The sequence below is a fragment of the Galeopterus variegatus genome, unplaced genomic scaffold (assembly GCF_000696425.1).
Source record: "Galeopterus variegatus unplaced genomic scaffold, G_variegatus-3.0.2 Scaffold2577, whole genome shotgun sequence".
NCBI lineage: Eukaryota > Metazoa > Chordata > Mammalia > Dermoptera > Cynocephalidae > Galeopterus > Galeopterus variegatus.
The window spans coordinates 151,662-175,732 of record NW_007728688.1 but is presented as its reverse complement, the minus strand read 5'-3'; the positions used below and the strand labels follow the sequence as shown (position 1 = coordinate 175,732).

Genomic DNA, 24,071 nt, shown 5'->3' with positions numbered 1-24,071 from the left:
AATAGTAATTTTGCTCTTATAATCCATTTTGGATTATTTTGGCACAGTATGTGTTTGGGATAGGTATAGTCGTCCTCGGTTTGTTCTTTTTTCTTTTTTCATGTGTAGTACTTTTCTCTGCCTACATTAACTGAGTACACTTTAGGTTTTCAAGGACCTGTCAAGTGTTTCCAACTTAAAGTTTTTATGGACTTCCAGGAATTATATATGTATGTATTTTAGGCACAACTCATCTGCTCCTTGCAATACTGTGTTCAGAGATAAGGGAGGAGGCCACACTAAGGAAAGGTCACTTTCTCCAAGGAGTGAGAGTGTTTTTTGTGGGTTGTGGGTGTTCCATAGGGTCTTCTCAGTATAGGCACTTTTGGGAAATAGAAAACAGCTTGCCTGATTATTTTAGGAATTTCACTTCCTGTTGGCTTCATTTTTCATGATGGTACCAGTGCATGGCTTGCCTGGTAGAAAAATTCAGTATACTTATGTATGGAGGCATGAGTGTAGGAATTAACTTTTTATGTGTGTGTGGACTAGGAAGTCAGCTTTTATTCAGGAATATTGGAGATGACCTGAGGAGAGATGTTAGGCTAACTCATCTCTCTGGTAAACCTGGAGAATGGCCAGGCTAAAACCATCTCACAGACCCAGATTTACTCTGGGGTTTTTAAAGAGGGGATTGAGGGAATGGAATGTGGGAAGTGAAAAGCAGGAGGGAGGGGGACGTGGGCTGTGGGAGCTCCATGCAAGGAGCCAGATACAAGGTCTTGCCAAGGCTCCGTCTGGATTCTGTTCCCATCCTTGATGTTATCTTAGGGTCCTGCTGGATTTTGATGTGCTTCAGGGTAGAATCAGCATAGCTTTATTGATGTCTTCTTTGGTTTCTTGGGGTCCGGATAGTATGTGTCTCATGGCAAGTTTGGAACTCCAGGCAAACTGAAAAACAGCATTAATTCTTTCATACAATTGTCTCCCTATTCTTGAGTTAGTTCAGTTCATGTTCTCTGTTTGCTGTAATAAATCATTCAGTAAATTTTTCAGGATAGGTTCTTGGTTGACATACTTTCTTAACCTCTGCATATTTGAGATTGTCTTCTAGTTGTCTTTGTACAGAAATGATAACTTGGCAGAGTATAAAATTCTTGGTCCAGAATTATTTTCCCTTAAAACTCTGTAGATATTATTCCATTGTCTTCTGGTATTTAGAGGTGCAAGAGAAAAATCTAAGGTCAGCCTGATTTTTGCCCCTTTATAGGTTACTTACTTTCTTTGTCTGGATACTTGTAGAATTTTTTCTTTATCCTTGAAATTTAAAAGTATCATTGGAATATGTCTAGGTGTTGCTTTTATTTTGTCAAATTTTAAAGGTATCCTGTTTGCTTTTTCCATTTGTAGTCCTAGTTTGCTCTTCAGCTCTGAGAATTTTCTTCAATTAATCCTTAATTACTGTTTCAGCTCCGTCGCTTTGTCCTCTATTTAAGATATTCATACAGTGCATGGACTATATCTCCTGGACTGACCTTCTAGGTCATTCCTTTTCTCTTTTTCTTATTTTGATTTCTTTCCCCTTTTTCTCCACATTCCATGAGACTCTCTTTTTTTGGATTTATTTCAGTAGTTTGGTTTTGTGGACAATCTGGCTTGTACCTTCTTTCTGTTAACTCTCTCAACTCCCTGATACTTTTTGAGCTCTCTGCCCATCCCTTCTCTGTCACTGTGGATAAGTTGTTAAGCCCTCTGTTATACAATTCTTAAACCTTCCCTAAGCTTCTGTTTCCAGCTCTATATCCATTTCAAGAGGAGGCATTTTCTAAATTACTTAGCTCTGTTCCTTTCTTCTGAACTGCAGTATTATGACCTTTTCCATTGCTCTTCTTAGCACTGAGGACAAAAAACGAAGATTAAGGAGGAATTTACTTTAAGTAAACATTTTTTTTTTCACAAGTAAAATGAAGTTTTGGTCTTCTTATATTTCAAAGAGATTAGTGTTTGGAAACAATTTTGCAGGGTACTTTTGGACCATTTTCAAACTTTCAGAGGCTCCAGGAAAAAGAAGAATACCCAGCTGATAATTGCTGTTTTCACTTCTTATTGGCAGAAGCAGTCTGTCATCACACTGGGTGCCCTCTACACGTTTTAGCAGTCAAGTCTCTGGGGAAGTGCTACTAGGAAATTCTGTGGTGAATACCATACTTATTTGGGCCTCCATTGAATTGGGCTGGGAAACAGGAAGTAATGACATTATGGAAATATGTTAAGGAACTCATGATGTGTATTAACCTAATGTTCATTGTACTGTGTCCTTTTGAAAATGCTTTTGATTAATGAGCTGAGGAAGAGGACTTTGTTGTGTTTGCTTTTAAGTTTTGTCCTTATTAGTTTATGAAAGTACAGTGGTTGTGTGGTGATTATAGTTATCTTCAAAAAATAACTAAGAAAGAATAGGGCCGGCCCGTGGCTCACTTGAGAGAGTGTGCTGCTGGATAACACCAAGGCCACGGGTTCGGATCCCTATATAGAATGGCCAGTTGGCTCACTTGGTGGGTGCTGACAACACCAAGTCAAGGGTTAAGATCCCCTTACTGGTCATCTTTTAAAAAACAAAAAAACTAAGAAAGGACATACTTAATGCCCTCTGCAGATTTTTATTGTAAGTGAGTGGTGGTTTGTTGGTAGATTTTGGTTTTAGTTGTGGATAAAGGAGAGATAGAGTACTGTTACATTTTTAAAAACATGATACTCTACACTTATTTGTTGCCACATAAGTGTTCTTGTTATGAGTTTTTTTTCCTTTAACAGACCATGAATTCATATTCCCAGTTTGCTACAGGAGCTTATTTTCAGCTTCTTTAAAGGGGTACTGATTAATACTGAAGAGCGGTGGCCCTTGAGATGCAGCTGTCCCTCCTGCCCTTTAGATGGGGCTGTTTTTTGCTAACCCCCTTCCCTCACCATCCTCCAGCCAGTGAGCCAAACTGTGGGTAGGTGTCCATCCTTTTTCCCTCACCTGCTAAAACTCCCAGTTTTGAAGCTCATGCCATCCAAAGATATCCTGTGTTACCCCCTGCATAGTGGTCATATGTAATTTGTGAGTCATTGGCCCTTATTCCTCAAATTTATTTTTAGCTTTGGGCTCACTGGCAGTCTCTCTGTGCTGCTCCTGGCAGCATTTGTGGAGAATTTGATGACCCTCTGGAGGATCCTTCCAACACCTCAGCCTCTTTGCCTGTGAGCTTGTCTTTCTTTCCCTCATTTGCCTATCCCCATGGTCAAACTCTTGACTTTATCCTTAGCATCCCCTTGTCTGGCCACCACCAGTAATTTTCAACTCACTTTCTCTATTCCCCAACTCCAACAACCCTTCAACTCTTCTGAGACTTAAATTGTTCCCACCAGCTTTTTGCATACCATCTGGCCCTCCCCTGGCTCTGCTTCTAACCTTTTCTCTTTACTCAGCATAGTGTTCCTGGTCCAGCATCAATGCTGCCTTGAGTATACCCATAAGTCTCTTTCCTCTCCTTCACTGCCCTCCTCTGGCAAATCCTAGTGTTTGCTAAATTTAATTCTCCACTTACACTAGCCCTACTTTGAGAGAACAAATATGGCTAGGGAAAAACACAGTGAAAATAACCGGTCTCACTTGAAATTCATGACTGCTCATCTCAAGTGAGCCCTCTCTGCAGACTGGTACATCTAGTTTATTTTCCTAATTTATATACCTTCATGCTCATGTAGACGATTATTTATGTGTCCCCTTCTCTCCTGGAAGGTTCAATGCCTCCTACTCTGTCCTCACTCTCACCTCATTTCTTCCTATGAGGAAGAAGAAATCTATCAATAGACATTAAATTGGTAAATCAACAAAATTTTCAGTAGGGATTTTAAAAATTGAATAGGGGAAGTATATGAAGAAAAGAAGTTAAAGGAACCCCACAATTTTACCAATTAGGTAACGTTTGTTGACATGAAAAAGGAGAAAAAGGAAAATACATGAGAGCAGATAGAAAGTCCCAGGAGTACAGAACAGCAGAAGATAGGAAGCAGAAGCTCGCCTCCTGTGTCAGGGTCCAGGAGGAACCACTGCTCATTCTTCCCCGAGACCTCTTCCTTGAAAATTATTGTTCACATCACTGGCATTTGTGTATTACCTATATATTTTTTAAAGAATTATACAGAGTGGATTATAGTATTACAAGTGTACATACTGTATTATGCCTTCTTTCTTTGCTTAGTAATCTATAAATATTTAGGTAGATTTAAGTCAAAAGACATCTCTCTCTAAATTTTTTATGCAACATCAAATCTATATTTATTCAACAGAAGTTATGTGCCCATTTTTGGAACTCTGGAAACCATTTCAACTAAGTTATCATGAAAAGTATACATTACCTCTTTTTAAAATTAACTCCATTATTTCTTTTTTAGTCTTGTTTGTTTGTTTATTCATAGACCAAGAAAGAGAATTCAAGGTGTCATGTATTTTCAGTTTTCAAAGAGCTTGCCTTTTCTAGGCTTTCTGATTTTCTTTATAACCTAGACAATAGATGTCTTTAAGATTTTTCTTCTTCTTTTTTTTTTCTTTTTTTTTCGTGTCCGGCAACGGACCGCAACCCTCAGTGTTGCGCCCGTACCAGACCGGGACCGGCAACGGGATCGCAACCCTCGGTGCTGCGCCCGCCCCTCGCTCAGCCAGTGAGCGGGAACCGGTCTGTATGTGGGATCCGAACCCTCAGCGGGAGCACCTCTGTGCTCTCAAGTGGCGCACTGTAGCAGTGCGCCACCGGGCCAGCCAAGATTTTTCTTATTTTGAAGGTAATTTATTTTTTAAAAATTATAAAGTGCATGCTTGTTAAAGAAAATATGGAAGATTATAGAGTGAGAAAAAAATTATTTTTTTCTGGTGGCTGGCCAGTATGGAGATCCAAACCCTTAACTGTGGTGTTGTAACATCATGTTCTAACAGACTGAGCTAACCCGCCAGCCCTATAGTGAAATTTGAAGAAAATAAGGTCACCTATAACTACATACTAGGAGACAACCATTGTTCATGTATTGTTTTTTCCTTATAATGTTTTCTATTCATATCTATGCATTTGCATTGTAGAAAAAATTATTCATGTATCTGTAATACATATGACATATACAGATACATGTTGTTGAGACTATGTGTTTTAGTCCGTTTTGTGTTGCTATAACAGAAACACCTTAGACTGAATAATTTATAAAGGAAAGAGGTTTATTTGGCTTACGATTCTGGGACAGAATCTGGCGTGGGCTTCAGGCTGCTTCTACTCATGGTTGAAAGTGGCAGGCAGCTGGAGGGTACATCGCGAGAGGAAGCAAGAGAGAGAGAGAGAGAGAGAGAAGGTATCAGAGTCCTTTTAAGCCAGGAGCCTCCTTGGGAACTAATAGAGCAAGAACTCACTCATTAATCCCCCCTCCCCCAGGGAGAGCATTAATTCATTCATGAGGGATCCGCCCCCAGGACTCAATCAGTTTCCAACACTGCCACATTGGAAATCAAATTTCCACCTGAGTTTTGGAGGGGACAACACATCCAACCTCCATCACCGTCCTTTGTCTATATAGATTTATACTCTACCTTTTTTGATATATATTGTGTATTTTCCCATATCTTTAGGAAATTCTTTTTCTAAACACCTTTTTTTTAACAGCAATTTTTATTGATGATGAATTTTTTTTTTTTTTTGTCTTTTTTCGTGTCCGGCAACGGATCGCAACCCTCAGTGTTGCCCCCGTACCGGACCGGGACCGGCAACGGGATCGCAACCCTCGGTGCTGTGCCCGCCCCTCGCTCAGCCAGTGAGCGGGAACCGGTCTGTATGTGGGATCTGAACCCTCGGCACCGCGCTTCCCAAGCGGCGCACTGTAGCAGTGTGCCACTGGGCCGGCCCCTTGATGATGAATTTTTATGGAAAGGATTTTAAAAAATTTTTGTCAATTAAAAAAATAAAACGCGAAAAACTTTAATTTTTTAACTGACAAAAATTTTAAATGCTTGTCATATATAACATGTTGTTTTGAAATATGTATATATTGTGCAGTGACTAAATCAAGCTAATTAATATATGCATTACCTCACATGCTTATCATTGTTTTGTGGTGAGAATGCTTAAAATCTTCTCTCTTAGCCATTTTCAAGAATACAAGGGCCGAACCCGTGGCTCACTGGGGAGAGTGTGGCGCTGGGAGCACAGCGGTGCTGGGAGTGCTGAGGCCACGGGTTCGGATCCTATATAGGGATGGCTGGTGTGCTCACTGGCTGAGCGTGGTGCTGACAACACCAAGTCAAGGGTTAAGATCCCCTTACCGGTCACACACACACAAAAATAATACAATACATTTTTAGTAACTGTAGTCACTGTGTTGTACAGTAGGTCGCTTGAACTTATTCCTCCTATCTAACTCAAATTTTGTATCCTCTGACCAACATCTTCCCAGTACTCCCTACCCCCCAACCGCTGGTGACCACTATACTCATTTCTACTTCTGAGTTAAGCTTTTTTAGATTTCACATGTAAGTGCCATCATATAGTATTTGTCTTTCTGTGCCTGGATTTTTTTCATTTAACATAATGCCCTCCAAGTTTATTTATATTATTGCACATGATGGGATTTCCTTCTTTTTGAATGCTGAATAGTATTCCATTGTGTTTATCTACTGTATTTTCTTTATCCATTCATCCACTGATGGACACTGCTTTGGGTCAAATGTATTCCCCAAAACTTGATGTGTTGGAAACTTGATCCTCACTATAACAGTGTTAAGAGCATGGGAAATTTGATTGACATTTGAAAGGTGGGGCCTTTAAGAGGTGATTGGATCTCAAGGACTGTGCCCTTGTGAATGGATTGATCCGTTCATGGAGTAATGGATTGATGGTTTAATAGGTTGTCATGAGTGTGGTTCTGCTGGCTTTATAAAGAGAGTGAGTAAGAAGGTTAGCTTTCTTGCTCATGCCATTCTAGCCATGTGATATGCTGTATTGCCACTGGACTCAGTATAGAGACCCCCACCAAGAATAAGACCCTCACTAGATGTGTTCCCTGGACCCTGAACTTCCCAGCCTCCAGAACTGTAAGAAATAAATTTTGCTTCCTTGTAAATGACCCAATTTCATGTATTCTGTTATGACAGAAACTAATACAGACACATGGATTGATCCCATGTTTAGCTTTTATAAATAGTGCTGCAGTAAACATGAGAATGCAGACATCTCTCCAACATACTGATCTCATATTTTTTGGATATATACCCAGTAGTCGGGTTGCTGGATCATAAGGTAGTTCTAGTCTTAATTTTTGGGGGAACTTCCATACTGTTTTCCATAATGGCTGTACTAGTTTACATTTCCTCCAACAGTGTGTAAGAGTTCTCTTTTCTCCACATCATTGTCAACATTTATTGTTTGTCTTTTTGATAATAGCCTTTAACAGGTGTAAGGTAATATCTCATTGTGGTTTTATTTTGCATTACCCCGATGATGAGTGACATTGAGCATTTTTCCATATACCTGTTGACCATTTTTATATCTTCTTTTGAGAAATGTTTATTCAGATCCTTTGAGCATTCTTTAATCAGGTTATCCGTTTTTCTTGCTATTGAGTTGTTTGAGTTCCTTTTATATTTTGGATATAAACCCCTTATCAGATGTTTGGTTTGCATATATTTTCTCCCATTCTGTAGGTTGTCCCTTCACTCTGTTGATTGTTTCTTTGGCTGTGCAGAAGCTTTTTAGTTTGATGTAATCTCATTCATCTGTTTTTGCTTTTGTTCCCTGTGCTTTTGGGTTCATATCCAAAAATTATTGCCCAGACCAATGTCATGGAGCTTTTCCTCTCTGTTTTCTTCTTCAGGTTGAGTGTCCCTGATCTAAAATGCTTGGGACCAGAAGTATTTCTGATTTCACATTTTTTTTTGATTTTGGAATATTTGCAAAATACATACCAGTTTAGCATCCCTAATCCAAAAATCCAAAATCCTCCAGTGAACATCATGTTCGTACTCAAAATAATTCAGATTTTTGGATTAGGGATGTTCAACCTGTAGTTGTTTTACGGTTTCAGGGCTTACATCTTTTAAACATTTTAATGGCTATGTACTGTCCCATTTATATGAACTATATACTGTTTGATATAATTCAACAGATTTTTGGATTAGGGATGTTCAACCTGTAGTTGTTTTACGGTTTCAGGGCCTACATCTTTTAAACATTTTAATGGCTATGTACTGTCCCATTTATATGAACTATATACTGTTTGATATAATTTCGGTAAAGTTCAAAAATATACAAACAATATACTATTTTGGGATACATGTATATGTACTAAAACTATTTAAAAATACCAAGGAAATAATAAATTCACAATAGTGGCTATCTCTGGAAGAGAGGCAGGCAGGTGGGATGGAGGAATTCCTGCAGGCAATTGGGATTGTCTTAGTTCTTAACCTGATTGGTGGATTTAAGTGTTTTCTTTGTTCTTATAACACAAAATATATATATATATATGTGTTCTTTTGTATATGTTACATGTATTCTTTTATGTTTATCAGATATTCTAAGAAAAACCATTGGAGCCAGTAGATCAATTTCTACTCTGGGCTAATTGCTTATACTTAACTTTTTTAGATCTAAGGTCATCTTATTTTATTTGCTATTTGTTATACATAAAACTTAGTGTATGTATTATTTTGTGAGCTAGGGGCAAGCACTCTTTTGCAGTGTTTCTGCATATCAGTAACACAGGTGCTCTTCCTATCACAGCTGTAGCAGTGGTTGTACCATTGAAATTACGTTCATGGAGCACCTTTTTTTCTGAGCATTTGGCCAGGGACTAGGAAGCTCACTCACCCAGGGAGCTGAGGCCTCAGAGAGCTCACAGTCAAGCTGCTTGTGCCCACCTCTCAAACAGTATTGGGGTCATCCTGCAAAGGAGGCATGAGCATGGAATGTGGGAGCACAGAGAAGGGGTTGGAGTTGGATGTATTTAGGAGGAACTAAAGACAGTGGTGAAATTTGAAGACAGGCTTTGAGAACTAAACTGTTTTGTCTGGATGCAGTTTGCATTCAGTGTAGCTAAGACTTGACCCTCCTTTGAGACAACTATTTCACTTGATTATGTGGCATTCTCACTAACTTCCGAAATGGTGAGAGAGTAAGTGTGGTATATTGTTGGAAATGGTTACGTATCATTAGATTATTTTCACTTTTGCAGGTACTTATATTACTACTGAATTTATCCCGTCATTAAATCACATTGATGGTAATTTTTGTATTTAAAAATGATTATAGTTTATAATTTATGTAAGTATTTAATATAATTGTATTTCAAAGCTATGATTATAGTAATTATAATATGTGTAGAATATTTAATGCCTTCTGTGAGTTATTAAGAACATAGATGCAGTTTGGACACAACATTAACTACCTGTATTTTATTTCAGAGTTATTTTGAAACCTCCATTTATTAAAAAATTTATTTTTTTCAGAGTCATATTAAATCAGTAGACTCAGGAGAAACTAACATAGATGGAGCCATTGGTGAGTAGACCATGGGACATTTTATGTCTTTGTTTGAGGTAATTTGATATTGTGATTTAGTACAGGTAAATAAACACCTATAGTAATTTACTGTATTCCTAGGACCGACGGGATCGGAAGAATTTATTAAGATCACGTTGTCAGCTTTTGAAGCAGTAATACAGTATCCTATTTTATTGAAAGACTATCGCTCTACGGTCAGTTCTGGCAGCTTTTGCAAAAAGCTCTTTTTTGTTTAGTTGGTAATTTACATATGCTTGGCTTGTGTATGTTCCTCAGATGAAAAAACCTTTCAGAAAAGCCTGCCCACTTGCAGGATGAACATAGGAAATCCCTTCCCTCTTTGACTTTCTTGGGATTTTTCTTTGCTGAAATTCTCTTTTCATCCCGGTCCACACCTTCCTCCCAGCTTACTCCTTCCTTCTTGCCTGATTATTTGTTGTAACCAATAGTACAAAAATGACCCAAATGACAGTGACTACTTTTGGATAATAAATTATATGGACATCCAAGGTATAACTAGCAGAGGTTTTGATATGAAAATGTTTTTCTACTTTCAAACACCTAATCCTACAGGCAAGATTTTAGACAGTAGTCACTCATAAGCTGGGGATTGCCTGTAATGATGATGAGTCAAAATACTGAATTTAGAAAGAAAAATTGTATTAAAGAAATTATGATATAAAGAAAAATAATTTTTTGAAATCTTTATGGTCACATAGATACCATTGTAGAACTGAATTCTGGAATTGTTTCCTCACGTTATTCTTCTCCACAACTCCCCCTTCTTCCTGCTTCCCCCACCATATACTCTTAGCTTTCTTTTTTTGCACTGAATCTTTCACTTAAATAGTATCTTTCTTGGCTGGTGACATCTTGGAATTAGCTCAGTTCTGATTTGGGTTTATATTATATGCACGTTAAAAATTTTTAGTTTATCAAATGTGGTTTAGAATGCCAAAAAAGATTGTATCTTGCTTTCTTAACTAGGAATTATTATTAAAATCAATTGTAAGTGACATTATTTTGGAATTTTACATGCTGGTTAATATACTTAAAGTTTTTGTGGAACAGTATTTAAAAGAATATGTAACTCCCTAAATGTTATAATGTTAAGATGGTTATACTACCAGCCACCCATGCTTCAAAAAGTGGACAATCTATATAAGTATCTCTTATGTTCATATGTTTTTTTCATAATTCCTTTATAGAAATCCTTTTTTCTTTCCCAGTTTTCATTTACTTCAAAATTTTTTCTTAATATCTTACTCTCTTATTTAAATTTTTTTTAACATTTTAACAAGATTGTATTTGCTTTGATGATGGTGATGGTGTGACAATAGTGATGATATTTGACTCTACTTTTTTTTTTTTTCCCCTTATTTTAGCTCTAAGAAGGATGTATAGAATCATGGGAAAGATAGAAAATATAAAGTTTAGTGAATTTTCCTTAAAATCTTTTTAGGTCTGATTTACAGTTAAAACCAAAGCTAAGTCAGTTTTATTTTATTAGCATTTAGTTATGTTTATCTTCAACTATATGAAGTAATCATTCAATAGTTATTGATTGCCTTGCCTTACGAGGTACAACTCTAGGCAGAGGAGAAAGACAGAAGTGAACAAAACAGAGTACCTTCCCCCATGGAGCCTACAATTTAAGTAGGAAGGTAGACAATAACAAATATTAAAATAAATATATAATATACGAGGTGGTAGTCAGTGCTATGAAGAAAAACTCAGAATATGAATGGGCGAGGGAATGGTATTAATGTGTCATAGAAGGCGATTATTTCCCTGATAATGAGATATTTGGACAGACACCTGACATATTCAGGGAAAGAGCCTTCTAGGCAGAGGTGATAGCAAGTGTAGTGTCTGATATTTTTGAGTCTTTCTTGTTTTATTTTTCTTAACTCCCACCAGATCTTATTATCACTCCTTTAATATAGTTAATGTTCATTTATATTCATCCACATATTTGCTATGTGTTTTGGGTTTTTTTCCCCTTAGTTCTCACTCCTTTTATCTGTCTTCACTTATTTCTGACTGAAGTATATCCTTTACAGTTCTGTTTAGCCTGGGTTTGCTGGTGGCAAATTCTCTGTCTGATAAAGTCATTATTTCTTGAGAGGTATTTTTGCTGAGTTTTAAATTCTAGGTTGGCAGTTATTTTTGCTGTTAATTAGCACTGTGCACGTATTTTATTCTCTATGTTCTCAATTGTTGCTATTGAGTGGTTATGTATTAGTCTTTAGCTTTTCCTCTGAAGGTAAGTAATCTCTCTTTTTGTCCCTTGTGTCCTCCTAAAACGTTTTTTTGGTGTGGGGAGGGTGTCTTTGGTTTTCTGTAAATTCATTATGATGTAAATTTTTTAAAACCAATTTACTCTGTTTAGGATTCTCTGTGCCTCTTGAATCTGAGGATTGTCCTTTTTCATCAGTCTGGAAAATTCTCTGCCATTATCTTTGCTTATTCTTTCTCTCCTTTGGTCTGTTTCCTTCAGTAATTCAGATCACATGTACATTAAGCTTTCTCACTGTATTTTCTATACTTCTTACTGTCTTTCTGTATTTTCTGTCCTTTTCTCTTTGAATGTTATATTCTGAATGATTTCATTTGTTCTATTTTTGTCTTCTACTATAGCCATTCTGCTACCAAATATACCCACTGAGTTTTTAATTTTAGTTATTGCTAGGGGTCTTGTTATTGCTAGAAATTCTGCTTGTCTGTTTTTTTTCAAGTCTATATTGCTTTTTGTAGTTTCCTGTAGATATTTTCAGTTTGTGATTTATTTATTCACATTTGTTAAATGTAGTTGCTTTATAGTATGTCTGATAATTCCAGTATCAGAAAATTGTGAAAGTCTTCTTTTATCTGTGGTGTCTGTTATGCTTGTTCGTGCCTAAATCATTTTGTTTCCTTGGAGGCCTGATTATTGCTTATTCTCCTTGCTGGTCATTGTCCTTGAAATCCATTCATGGGTATTCTGTGAAACCTAGTGTGGATGTTCCTAACTCTGGAAAGGCTTCACGTTTGCTTCTGCCAAGCACCTAAAGGCACTGCTCTTTAGGATACTACAAAAGAGCAGACCAAAGTCATTTGTATCCAGCGTACAAATCCCTGAGAATGTAAGGGGTCTTCAAAGAGTTCATAGGAAGATTTGTATCTTTTAAATCCATTTTCCATGAACTTTTTGAAGTACCCTTGTATAGGTCCAAGACCATAACTTCCCAGGGCAGCCTTCTCAGTTTTCAGGAGTGTGAATGTGTGTGGAGGGTTTGGTGCCCAGATCTGGTTTTTCCTTACTCTGGGAGTGTAATCTCTCCACTGGTGCCCTGCTCAGTGTAAGGAGAATCACAAAACTCCGTATGCTGGGAGGACAGGGCCTGGTGGCCCCACTGGAGCCCTGTGTTTATATTATTGGTAAATGGGCTGGCCCCATGGCGCACTCGGGAGAGTGCAGCGCTGGCTCCCGCCGCGGGTTCGGATCCTATACAGGAATGGCTGGTGGGCTCACTGGCTGAGCACGGTGCGGGTGACACCACACCAAGGGTTGCGATCCCCTTAACGGTCACGAAAAAGAAAAAAAAAAAAAAAAAAAAAAATATATATATATATATATATATATATATATGTGTGTGTGTGTATATATATATATATATATTATTGGTAAATGCCTCCTAGTCTCAGTCAGTCCCATGCGTTAATGTTCTCCTCAATTCTCTACTTAGGCTTTCATTCAGAAGTTGCTCTGAGAGTTCCCCACTGTCTTTTCAGGCCTTAAATATTTTTTACAATTTTGGTTTTTTATGTTCTGTCTGGCATTTTTTATTATTTTCAGTAAGAGAGTTAATCCAAGTAGCCATAGCCACCATAACTAGAAACCCTGTTTTTCATGGTTGTTTTCATAGCAATGAATTCTAAGTCTTTGATTGAGATATTACTTGCTGGGATGTTGCTTATTGATTCTTTTGCCTAATGAACAATAACCATGGCTAATCTGTTGAAATCCAGTGTTTATAAATATCTGTGTTGCTTTTAAATAGAAATTTAATTAGATTACATTGTAAACATAATTGCAGCATGATAATTATTGAAACTATATCCTCTATTATGATAGAAAAGGTATTATAGCAACTTACCAGCTTCATAAAAATATTTTTTAATGCTATAGCTCATGGGAAATCTTCTAATTACCTCTTCTTGAGCATGACTGGAATACATGAAGATGAAGATTCAACACCCCAAGGAACATAACATCGTTTGAAATGTTAGCACACACTATATTCAAGGCTCTTGATCAATAATTTATTATGTGGAAGTGGCTAAATACATTTAATTCTTGCTGAGCGCAGCACTTATTGCAGATTTTTCCCAGAATTTTTAGACCATTTAGCTCCTCAGAGGTGGAAATCATCAGTCTGGCCTTCAGAGCAGTCAGAAAACCACAGTGATTTGATTTGTACATAGAATTTGTTCCTACGCATGATGGTTTCAAAAAAACATTCATAATAGCAAAAGGAGAAATAAAAATTATTTCTTTATTAGAAAATTCTGGCAGTAATATACATAATTTGCCTAAAATATATTTCTATTTCTTTAACTTGAAAAAAATAAACTAAACCTTAATATATTCTTATGAAAAGCCTGTTCTTTTATAAATTTTTAAACTAAAGGCTGGAGGCTAATAAATATAGAGGAATTTATCTTTAATTAAATCAAATATTTGAGTTAATACTAAGTTTTGGTGGTGATGTAGAGGAAATGGAACTCTCAGAAACTCCTAGTGGAAGTGTAAATTGGTACAACTACTTTGGAAAACTGTTTACCAGTAGCTACCGAAGCTCAACATGTATAGTACTGTGACTCAGCAATTTTACCTCTAAATTCAGTAGAAATGCAAACATATGTTAACCAAAATACATATACAAGAATGCCCCATGGCTCCAAACTGTAAACTATTCAAATGCCCATCAACAGTCTATGAATAAATAAATTATGGTATAGTCATAAGATGGAATACTGTACAACAGAGAAAACAAATGATCTACAGTTATACTTAACAACATAAATCTCACAAAGTTAATATTGAGCTAAAGTTAACCTATACAAAATACCATGATTGTACTTGCACAGACTTTAAAAACAGACAAAATGAATCTATTATAAGTCAGGATAGTGGTTACCTGTGGGTGGTGACTGGTGGATGGTGACTGGAAGCCCCTTTGGTGGTGGGGAAGGTGATAAAAGAGGAAAGGAGGCAGGAACAAAGAGGGGGGCCTAGAAGCCAAGAAGTCAGGCAACAGGGCAGGAGTTCAGAGCTTGTGGAGGAAGAAGATCAAATGAAAAAGTTATTGAGAGATGATTAAAGGTGATTACAAATGGGTGTTTAGGGCCGGCCCGGTGGCGCACTGGAGAGTGCGCCGCTTGGGAGCGCGGTGGCGCTCCCGCCGAGGGTTCGGATCCCATGTGGAGACCGGTTCCCGCTCACTGGCTGAGCGCGGTGTGGGCGCAACACCGAGGGTTGCGATCCTGTTGCCAGTCCCCAGTACGGGCGTGACACTGAGGGTTGCGATCCCGTTACTGGTCAGTAAAAAAGACAAAAAGGAATAAAAAAAAAAAATGGGTGTTTAATATTCAATTTTAAGTTGTTGGTGTTGCTGTTATAAAATCTTCATCACACTAAACCCTCAGTAAAGTCTGGTATATGTACCAAGAAGTTGTGAGATTTTAAAATTTAATACTTAGTAGGGGATTGTATTCTTTGTCTAAGCTGTAGGTTGAAAATCAGTGAAGACCATGCAAATGAGCACAAACAGAGGCTATTTATTCAGAGCTTGCTATAGCAAGGGAGTCAGCAACATCACTTGCATTTGGCAGAGACTCAAAAGTAGGTAGGGGAGTGGGAAAGATGTATAGTAAAAAAATAAAAATAAAAAAGGAAAGGCTTTAGGTGAGCTCTGATTGGAGGCTGTTGGCCTGGGGAATCTGGAAGTGGGCTAACTAGAAGTGGGGCATCCTGTGTGATTGGTTAGGGGAGTGTATTTGGCTTTCTCTGGTTGACCCTAAGTTGGAAGGGAAGGGAGGTACAAAAAATAATCTAAATAGCGTAGCTATCTATACATATTCATGCCATCTAATGAATACTCAACTAAGGGGGGTGGTTCTCAGTTATGTAACAGGTTATGTAATACAGCCTTCCACATACTTAGTTGGTCTCTTTGTAGCATGCTCATTGATCAAATTCTGTCACATGCACTGAATATTCTAGGTGCTCTCTAGCATCTCCAATGGGAGATCATTCAAGGGATGAACTCTTTTTACTGAGCATGCGTGGCTACTGAGATTACACAAGTTGACCTCCTGTGGTCTCAATCTCCACATGCTGGTACTGAAAATAGGTGCTACAGGCAACAGCAGCTCAGGACTCAGAGGAAGGGGCTTGGGGTTTGTGACCCAAAATAGTAGCCTAAAACCCAACCCCAGAGGGACTGAGCACCTCCTGTCTCATTTGGTTTACTCATGTTGTCATCACTCATATATTCTTAGGAAGTACCTGTTGTAAGCCATCTCTTTTGAGGAAGTTCTGAGAATACATTAGTGAGCCAGAATCAGGCCCGGCTCTGCACTGGTTCAGTCTGGGGCAGGGGAGGAGACACCAATATCGAAAGCAAAGATTGAGCCACAATTTGAAGAGTGCTGTATTGGTGGTGTGCACTGGGTGTGCCGGGAACCCTACTCAGTCTGACAGGGTCTGGAGATGGATTTTAGATCAGGCAGTTCTTCAGCTAAGTCTTGATTGAAGCAAGTAGATGTTAATTTCTGGGTAAGCTTCTAGGTGGGGAGTGGGTGTTATAGGTAGAAAGAATCAGGTATGTCTCCACCTCCCCTCAGCCTAGCTTAAAATAGAGTGCAGGCATCCTCCCCTGTGTGAGAGCTGTTTAAGAAAGGAGCCTCCCCTGGGCTGTCCTAGCCTCACATTAACTTGACCGTGATAACTTGGCAGGGGGAGCTGGTGGAAAGGATGAAGAGCTGACTGATGGAGGGAGGGGAGAGGGAAGAATCATGTATACATAGGGAGAAATGTGTGAAATGATTTGATAAGTGTTTTTAAGCTTTCTCCCATCATTATTTTGAGATATTTAGAGTAATTTAAAATTCTTAATCATAGAAGTGTAGAATTATATGCATGAGTTGGGATTAATCTCTGTCCTGGGAGAGATTGGTTCACATGTGAATCACATTATCAGGAATACTCCCTTCAGTGTGGTGGGTCAGCATTTGAAAGACTTTAAGCGGAAGTTCACATTTTGGAGGTGTCTTTATCTTGATGACTCTTTTGTTAGAAAGATTTTTTTCCTTTGGTGAAATTAGTCTTTTTTTTCAAGATATGTGAATTGCCTAGGAATATTGTACAGGTGCCCCAGCCTTGTACCCTTGTATGGGAAGGGCACAAGAATCCAGTCAACCCAGCAGAGTGGTTTTCTTGGCATTGGAGACTGATTTATTCCTGTGTTTATTTCATTGAGCCTTCTGCTGCCCCATTCTGACTCTACTTAAGGGAATTTAACCTTGTACCTTAAAGATCCTTGTATCTTAGAAGGCCTTAGGTGTTCTGGTGAAGCCTATGGACTCATTCTCAGCGATGTTTTTACATGCATAAAGTAAAATAAATGCATAGAGTTATATATGAAAGCATTTGTATTGAAATACAGTTATCAGAATATTTTTTAAAATGAACAAATTTGTCCTGGTGCTGGGCCCAAGTAGTCATACCATCTGTGTATCCAAGAGCCCTTCTCTGTGCCCCACCCAGCTCTGCTGCATTGCCTTAAGCACCCTTGGAGCTGCTCTCTTATTTTATAGCACACCCCTTGTGTGTGACCTCTAGGGATTTGGGGCCAGATGCTGAGGCTAGAACTTTTGTTCTGTCTGTCATCTTGAACCAGTCTTCTCTCTCAATTTAGTTATTTTCTCATCTTTGTCTGGTATCTTGTAGATTTTATATCTAAATGATTGTTTTAATTTTCATCTGGATGTTTTCAAATTAAATTCAAGGTACTCTAAATATCTCAAGAAAAAAAAGAAAAAAGAAAAAAAAGACCTAACTCATTGCATGTCTCTAATATAGGACTCTAAATCCAATTCTTAGCAGCTATTTATTAGCAGCAACAATAAAAACATACATCCCCCCTCTTCAAGAAACCCTGGCTCTTCTTCATATTCCTATTTATGTACTGTTAGTTCTTTCATATTTGTGAGTTTACGTATTCATAAATGTGCTCATTTCTTTCCTAGCCCTTAGCAGCTGTTAAGTTTTAAAAGTGGTGTTGATATGGGGCCGGCCCGGTGGCGCACTCGGTAGAGTGCGGCACTTGGGAGCGCAGCGGCACTCCCGCCGAGGGTTCGGATCCCATATAGAGACCGGTCTGCTCACTGGTTGAGCGTGGTGCGGGCGCGACACCGAGGGTTGCGATCCCGTTGCCGGTCGCGGTACGGGCGCGACACCGAGGGTTGTGATCCCGTTACCGGTCACGAAAAAAGACAAAAAAGGGAAAAAATAAATAAATAAATAAAAGTGGTGTTGATAAAATCCCTTTACCTACATACTGTCAATTCATCTAAGTAACTTATTTTGTTTCTTTGTGTATATATATCTAACTAATGTGGGTCTATATATTTTCATGTTTGTGTAAATGTTGGCATGTATCAGTTATACAAAATTTTTTCTTTTATTTTCTTGAGTGTGGATGAATAACCCTTGCAATTTGTGTAGGCATATGTCAAAGTATTTTATTTTCTTAAATTTCCTTTGTTGAATTTTCTTTATATTTTCAGCCTGAAACTACTCCTGGAACCAGATATTTCTTTGCTCTGTTCCTTGGAGTAACTAACATTTAAAGGGTTTATTTTCATGTCTCCTTTTTGCTAGAATCATTGTATATTTAACTTTAAGTGCACATTTTGCCAAAAGATATGTGGTCTCCTTTTCCTTATTAGGATTTTAAAAAGTCATCTTTTTAGGAAAACCATTTGTTATTTTGATATATGAAGTTATTGATTAGAATATGAGTAAGATTAATGAGACTTTTTTTTTCTTTTCCTTTTTGTCTTTTTTACTGACCGGTAACGGGATCGCAACCCTCGGTGTCACGCCCGTACCGGGGACCGGCAACGGGATCGCAACCCTCGGTGTTGCGTCCGCACCGCGCTCAGCCAGTGAGTGGGAACCGGTCTCCACATGGGATCCGAACCCTCAGCGGGAGCGCCGCCACGCTCCGAAGCGGCGCACTCTCCAGTGCACCACCGGGCCGGCCCTTAATGAGACTTTTTTAGTTTTTATGTCCTTTGCCTCCTTAGACTTGCTTAGTATGCAGACATTTTCAGTATAGTTTTATTTTTATTTTTCAAGTGATATTTCACTGGGTAGCCTATGTTTGATAAAGTAATCAACTGTCATTGCTCAGCAAAAATATGATATAAAGGTAAATAGTCAAATAATCCTCCTAAATTTTCTTATTAGTCTTCATTTACATATTATAGAAAGCATGCAGTTTCCACGTTACCATCCTCCACCTGTTCACTTCTAAAGGATCATTCTCACTTGAAAGTGTTAAATTTGATCATCCCGGTATACTATTATGATTGCCTTAAGTTATTGGAAGAAGACCTATGTTAATTAAAAAATTAAATGTAGTGTAATTAAATTGATTTCTTTTTTTAAAACTTATAAAATAAATTTTTAATACAGAAGTTTACATTTAGTATATATTTAATATTATATATAGTACTGTTTCAGGATACATAGTGTCATGCTGTCTATATCCTTTCATAAGTTGAGTTTTTAAGTTAAATATAATGATTGTGAGATTTACCCACTCTATTTTGTATTCTTGAAATCAAATCTGCAATGAATATCTGAAAGTGTCACATAGCACATAGAATGTGAATTGCTGAGTTGTAGGATGTGTTTATCCTCAGCTTTGGTTGGTATTGTGAAATTGTTTTTCCAAGTTGTTGTACTGATTTATCATAGTATATGAGTACCCATTTCCCAACAGTCTTGCAGGCATTTCTTATGTGATTTTTGTTTTTTTCTTGGCAGCTGGCCAGTACATGCGGTATTATGTGATTTTTTTTTTTTAACTGATTCTGTGTAAAGTAACATCTCAGTGTTGTTTAAATTTCCATTTCTCTGATTATTAGTGGAGTTGAGTAGCTTTCATATGTTTATTGGCTATATGGGTATTTCCTTTTGGGAACCACCCATTCACATCTTTTGTCTAGTTTTTGGAGTAGTCTTTTTCTCATTGATTTGGTTTCTTTTCTTTAAATTTCTTTCATTGAATTTTCATGGATTTGTTTTCATGGATTCTGCATACTAATCCATTGTGAGTTATAAGGATTGCAGAATATCCTCCTTTTAGTTTTCCTTTTTGTTTGTACTTTTAGACCTTTAAGCCCCTTAATTTTCTATTTTTCAGTAGTCTGTTATTTATTTATTTATTTTTTTGTGGTGGCTGGCCGTTATGGGGATACAAACCCTTGACCTTGGTGTTATAACACCATACTCTAACCAACTGAGCTAACTGGCCAGCACAGATTTTTAAAAAATCAAATAGATATCTTAATATTCCTATACCCATCTATGAATAGTCTATATGTTTTTCTACTGTTGGTAATACTCTCTCTGCTACTTACTAAGTGTAAGTAGCATTATGTGTCCCTTATGTGTCTGTTTCTAGACTCTCAACTCTATTTCATTGGTCTCTTAGTCTAACCCTGTACTAGTACCCCTTTATTTTCATTATAGTAAACCTGGAAACTTGGGTTAACCATCTGTGCCCCATACTTTCTTGAAAACTTTGTTATTCATGACTCTCTTTTCATGTATATTACATAATTATCATGAGGAGTTCATGAAAACCTTGTTAGGATATTTATTTTTGTTGCATTGGAATTATAGATTAATTTGCAGAGAATTGACTTCTGTGAGTCTTCTCATCAATAACTGTGTTGCCTTCATTTTTTCACTTCTACTGCTTTCTTTTTTGTGGATCTGAGTTTCTGTACTTTATTTCATTTTTCTTCTCTCTGGAGAACTTCTTTTTAACATTTCTTGCGTGGCAGGTATACTGGTGAAGAACATCTTCAATTTTAGTTTGTGTGAGAAAGTCTTTATTTCTCTTTTACTTGTGAGGGATAATTTCACTGTGTGCAGAGTTTTAGATTAGTGTTCTGGTTTTTTTTTCTCTTAATACTTTAAATATTTTACATCACATGATGAACAAGTGAAGTGAACTGAGGTAAATGTGCCTTTAGTGTAAGGTTTTATGTTTATTAAAGGCTAGGAGCTAAGCTGTGTTTACTTTTTGTGGTCACTGTAGGATTCAGAGGCTAAAATTTCCTCTAGAGTCCTTAATTTAGTCTCTCCTGTCATTTTTTGGGTCTCCCCAAGAACTCCTTCGTAAATAAAGTCTGTGTCTTATAGTTTCCTCAGTTGTAATTCTGTGTTATTATATAGGATCTTTGTTGATGTTGTGGTGAGGTGTCGGGGGGAAGGGAAATGTTCTTTAGACCCGTGATTAGATCTTACTCTTTTAGTAAGCCTGTGCTCCTGGGCTGTGACCTTTACAAGTGCTTCTCAGACAGAAAGCCTAGAGGGGGCTGGAGTTGAGTATTTCCCTTCCCCCAGGTAGGTTAAATTCTGGCAAAACCCCAGTAGGTTAGGTTATGGTATAGTAGTTTCCTTTAAGTCCAGGTCTTTGTTAAGGAGAAATGAACACTATGGGCATATTTCAAAGTAGTTAATTTTTCCCTCTCCCTGCCAGAAGCACAAGGGAATTTCTACCTGATCTTCACCTTTAGAATTTGGTGGGGCTCCTGGGGGTAAAACTCCTGGAAGCAGGAGCTGGGGAATCCCCTAAGACTGGGACTTCAGGAATTTTTGTCTCTTAAGCTAATCTGTGATCAGTCTCCAAAATTTGGTCAATTACCCTTTAAGTTTTAGTACCAGTTTCTGGCTCTACTGATAGTATCTGCTTTTGGTAAGCTCTGATTCTATGTGTTTGCCTGTCTGTCCAGTTTTGGGGATGGTGGTTTGCCCTGTGACTTCAGTTCTCTGATACAATCTAAAAAAAGTTGTTGATTTTCTGTTTGTTCACCTTTTTTTTGTTGTTGTGGAAATACTTGTGACAATTTTCAACCTCTTTATATGTTGGACTGGAACCCTGAAGTCTATCAATGGCTGTGGTACCTGTAAATATTGTGAGAGTTTGTGTGTATATGTATTTTTTCTGTAAAGGTCATGATACCATAGGTACCTTAGGATTTTATTGCTTTTGTAAAGATATATTTTACCAATTATATTATTTAATTGTCTGTTGTAGGTGCATAGGAATAGTATGGATTTTTGTGTATTCATCTTCTGTCTGACGATCTTGCTTTTTTGACTATGCTTAATGTTGTCTTTTGAATTTCTTGAGATGGACACTTATATAATCTATTTCATGTTCTTCATCTCTCCATACGCTCTTTTAAACCTTTAAGATAGGTGTTGGTCATGTTGATAGTGGGATATTATTACTTTTCTTTGCATAGATTTTGCTTTTGACAAGACTAGATGTTTGGAGTTCTCAAAATACCTTGGTAGAGAATGATATCTGTGCTTTGAGTGATGTGACATCGATTATTGGAAGAGGATGAATGAAATATCCCTGGTTTTAGGGTCCCTGTACAAATGTCTATATATAACATTACGTCTAAACCTATTGTGTGAAATGAAGATACAACAGATTAATATGGATAGGCCACCAGCCATATAGAGAGATCCTTACCTGTGCAATGCATCGTTTCATTGGTTTGCACAGCAAGATTTCATGTGGCTGTGCATAGCTTCTTCTGTCCTTTTATCAGTATAGAGTGAACAAGTACTCAAACAGTAGGAATTTTATTTTCACTGAAATAGCTTATCAAATTGGACAGTAGCTTTCAAAACTAGACAGTAGCTTTCAAAATTAGATTTGTCCATCCTTCATTGGCATTTTGGAGGGAAAATAACTTATTTTGGGTTTCAAACCATATTTGATTGTGCTCTGTCTGATAAAATTGGGAAATCATGGGAGTGGTTTGTATAGTGAATTTACATCTTCTGAGTCTATTTCTAAAAATAACCTAGATTAACTTGTCGTGGTATTTTGATGTATTTGACAAAATGTGGGGATTGTGTCTCTTTTTCCCCCCCAACATTTTGATTGTTGTTTAGCTTAAACTTAAGTAATGATCACCAGCTTATACTTATACATATTTATTTGATGGTTTAATGCTAACCTATGACATTATACTCTAAAGTTCCTTTTATAAACTCTGAAGTTTTTGAGAAATTACTGTTCTGATTTTCACAATGTCATTTTGACCTGAGGACTTTTTCAGAGTTAAATGAGTTTGGTGGTTTATTAAGTGTCATGAAGAGTTTAAATCCAGGATAAATTTAGCTGTTTTTTTTCACTCCTTTGATTAGTGATTCTGTTCATGAAAAAAGCACAGATAGTGGTTGATACCATTTTGTGTTTACAGAGATTTGAACCAAGTCTTTCATATCCTCTCTTAGGTTATTGATTATATCCTGCCACCCTTGGTCTCCTTGGTTCAAAGCCAAAATGGTAAGTTGTGACCACATCAGCAAGAATTCCATCAGTTACACATTTTGTTTTCATTCTATCTCCATGTAGTCACATTCTTGGCATTATTTTTTTCAAGTGGAGTGGAGACTCTTCAGCTTGCGGTTGCTCTCAGAAACTACATCTTTACTTGTGAACCAGGAGATTGGGGATGGCGACCAGGAGATGAATGTCGATTCTGAAAGCAATCTTGTGGCTCTCATTAGAGACACCTTACTTCCCCAGTAAGTATCCGCTGCTGCTCATCACGCAGAGAAGTGTATGATGTCCAGGAAGCTTCTGACAAACTAGGTCCAGTGATGGGGCCAGGGATCTCGATGGCCTTATATTTATGAACATGTGCTTGTGTACTCACTATAAAAGAGTTGTAGAAACAGAGGTGGCAACTTACACTGCAGAAGACTCAGAAGAATCTTGATTCATCTTCAAAAACATCCATTTGTAGCTTAATCTGTTTTCTGCCAGGAACATGTCTCTGAAGTTATGCAAATTTAAAAGTGTTTATGGTTCAGGGGGTGAGGTTTATGATTCAAGATCAGTATTACAAGACTGCTGGAACATGAAATTGAGACTTTTCCTGGTTCTGCTCAGGAATAATAGAAATGGAAGGAAGTTTTTTATTTCTCCAAACTCTTGGAATGGAAATTAGTTTTAGCTACAAACAGGATATTTTAGGGGGGGTGTGGGAGGAACAGGTAATGAGTATAGTTAACAGAAAGGGATTATTTTTTCCTTCTACTCCTTTGCTCACATAGCACACACACAGCAGGATAAGTACTGAGAGCTCTTAATGCAAACATGCACAACTCTAAAATGACACCTTGTAGTTCAGGGA

At 37.6% G+C, this 24,071-nt stretch overlaps 1 protein-coding gene across 1 annotated transcript in view; it reads left to right on the top strand.

Annotated features, from left to right (window-relative positions):
* Positions 1–24,071, top strand: part of LOC103598352 (serine/threonine-protein kinase ULK4) — a gene marked incomplete at its 3' end in the record, with an annotated part of 241,815 nt that overhangs the window by 102,602 nt on the left and 115,142 nt on the right. Inside the window, exons 9-12 of the mRNA XM_008582347.1 lie at positions 9,506–9,557; positions 9,660–9,754; positions 23,167–23,218; positions 23,316–23,460. Coding sequence (XP_008580569.1) covers positions 9,506–9,557; positions 9,660–9,754; positions 23,167–23,218; positions 23,316–23,460 — 344 coding nt within the window. The remainder of the gene's footprint in view (positions 1–9,505; positions 9,558–9,659; positions 9,755–23,166; positions 23,219–23,315; positions 23,461–24,071) is intronic.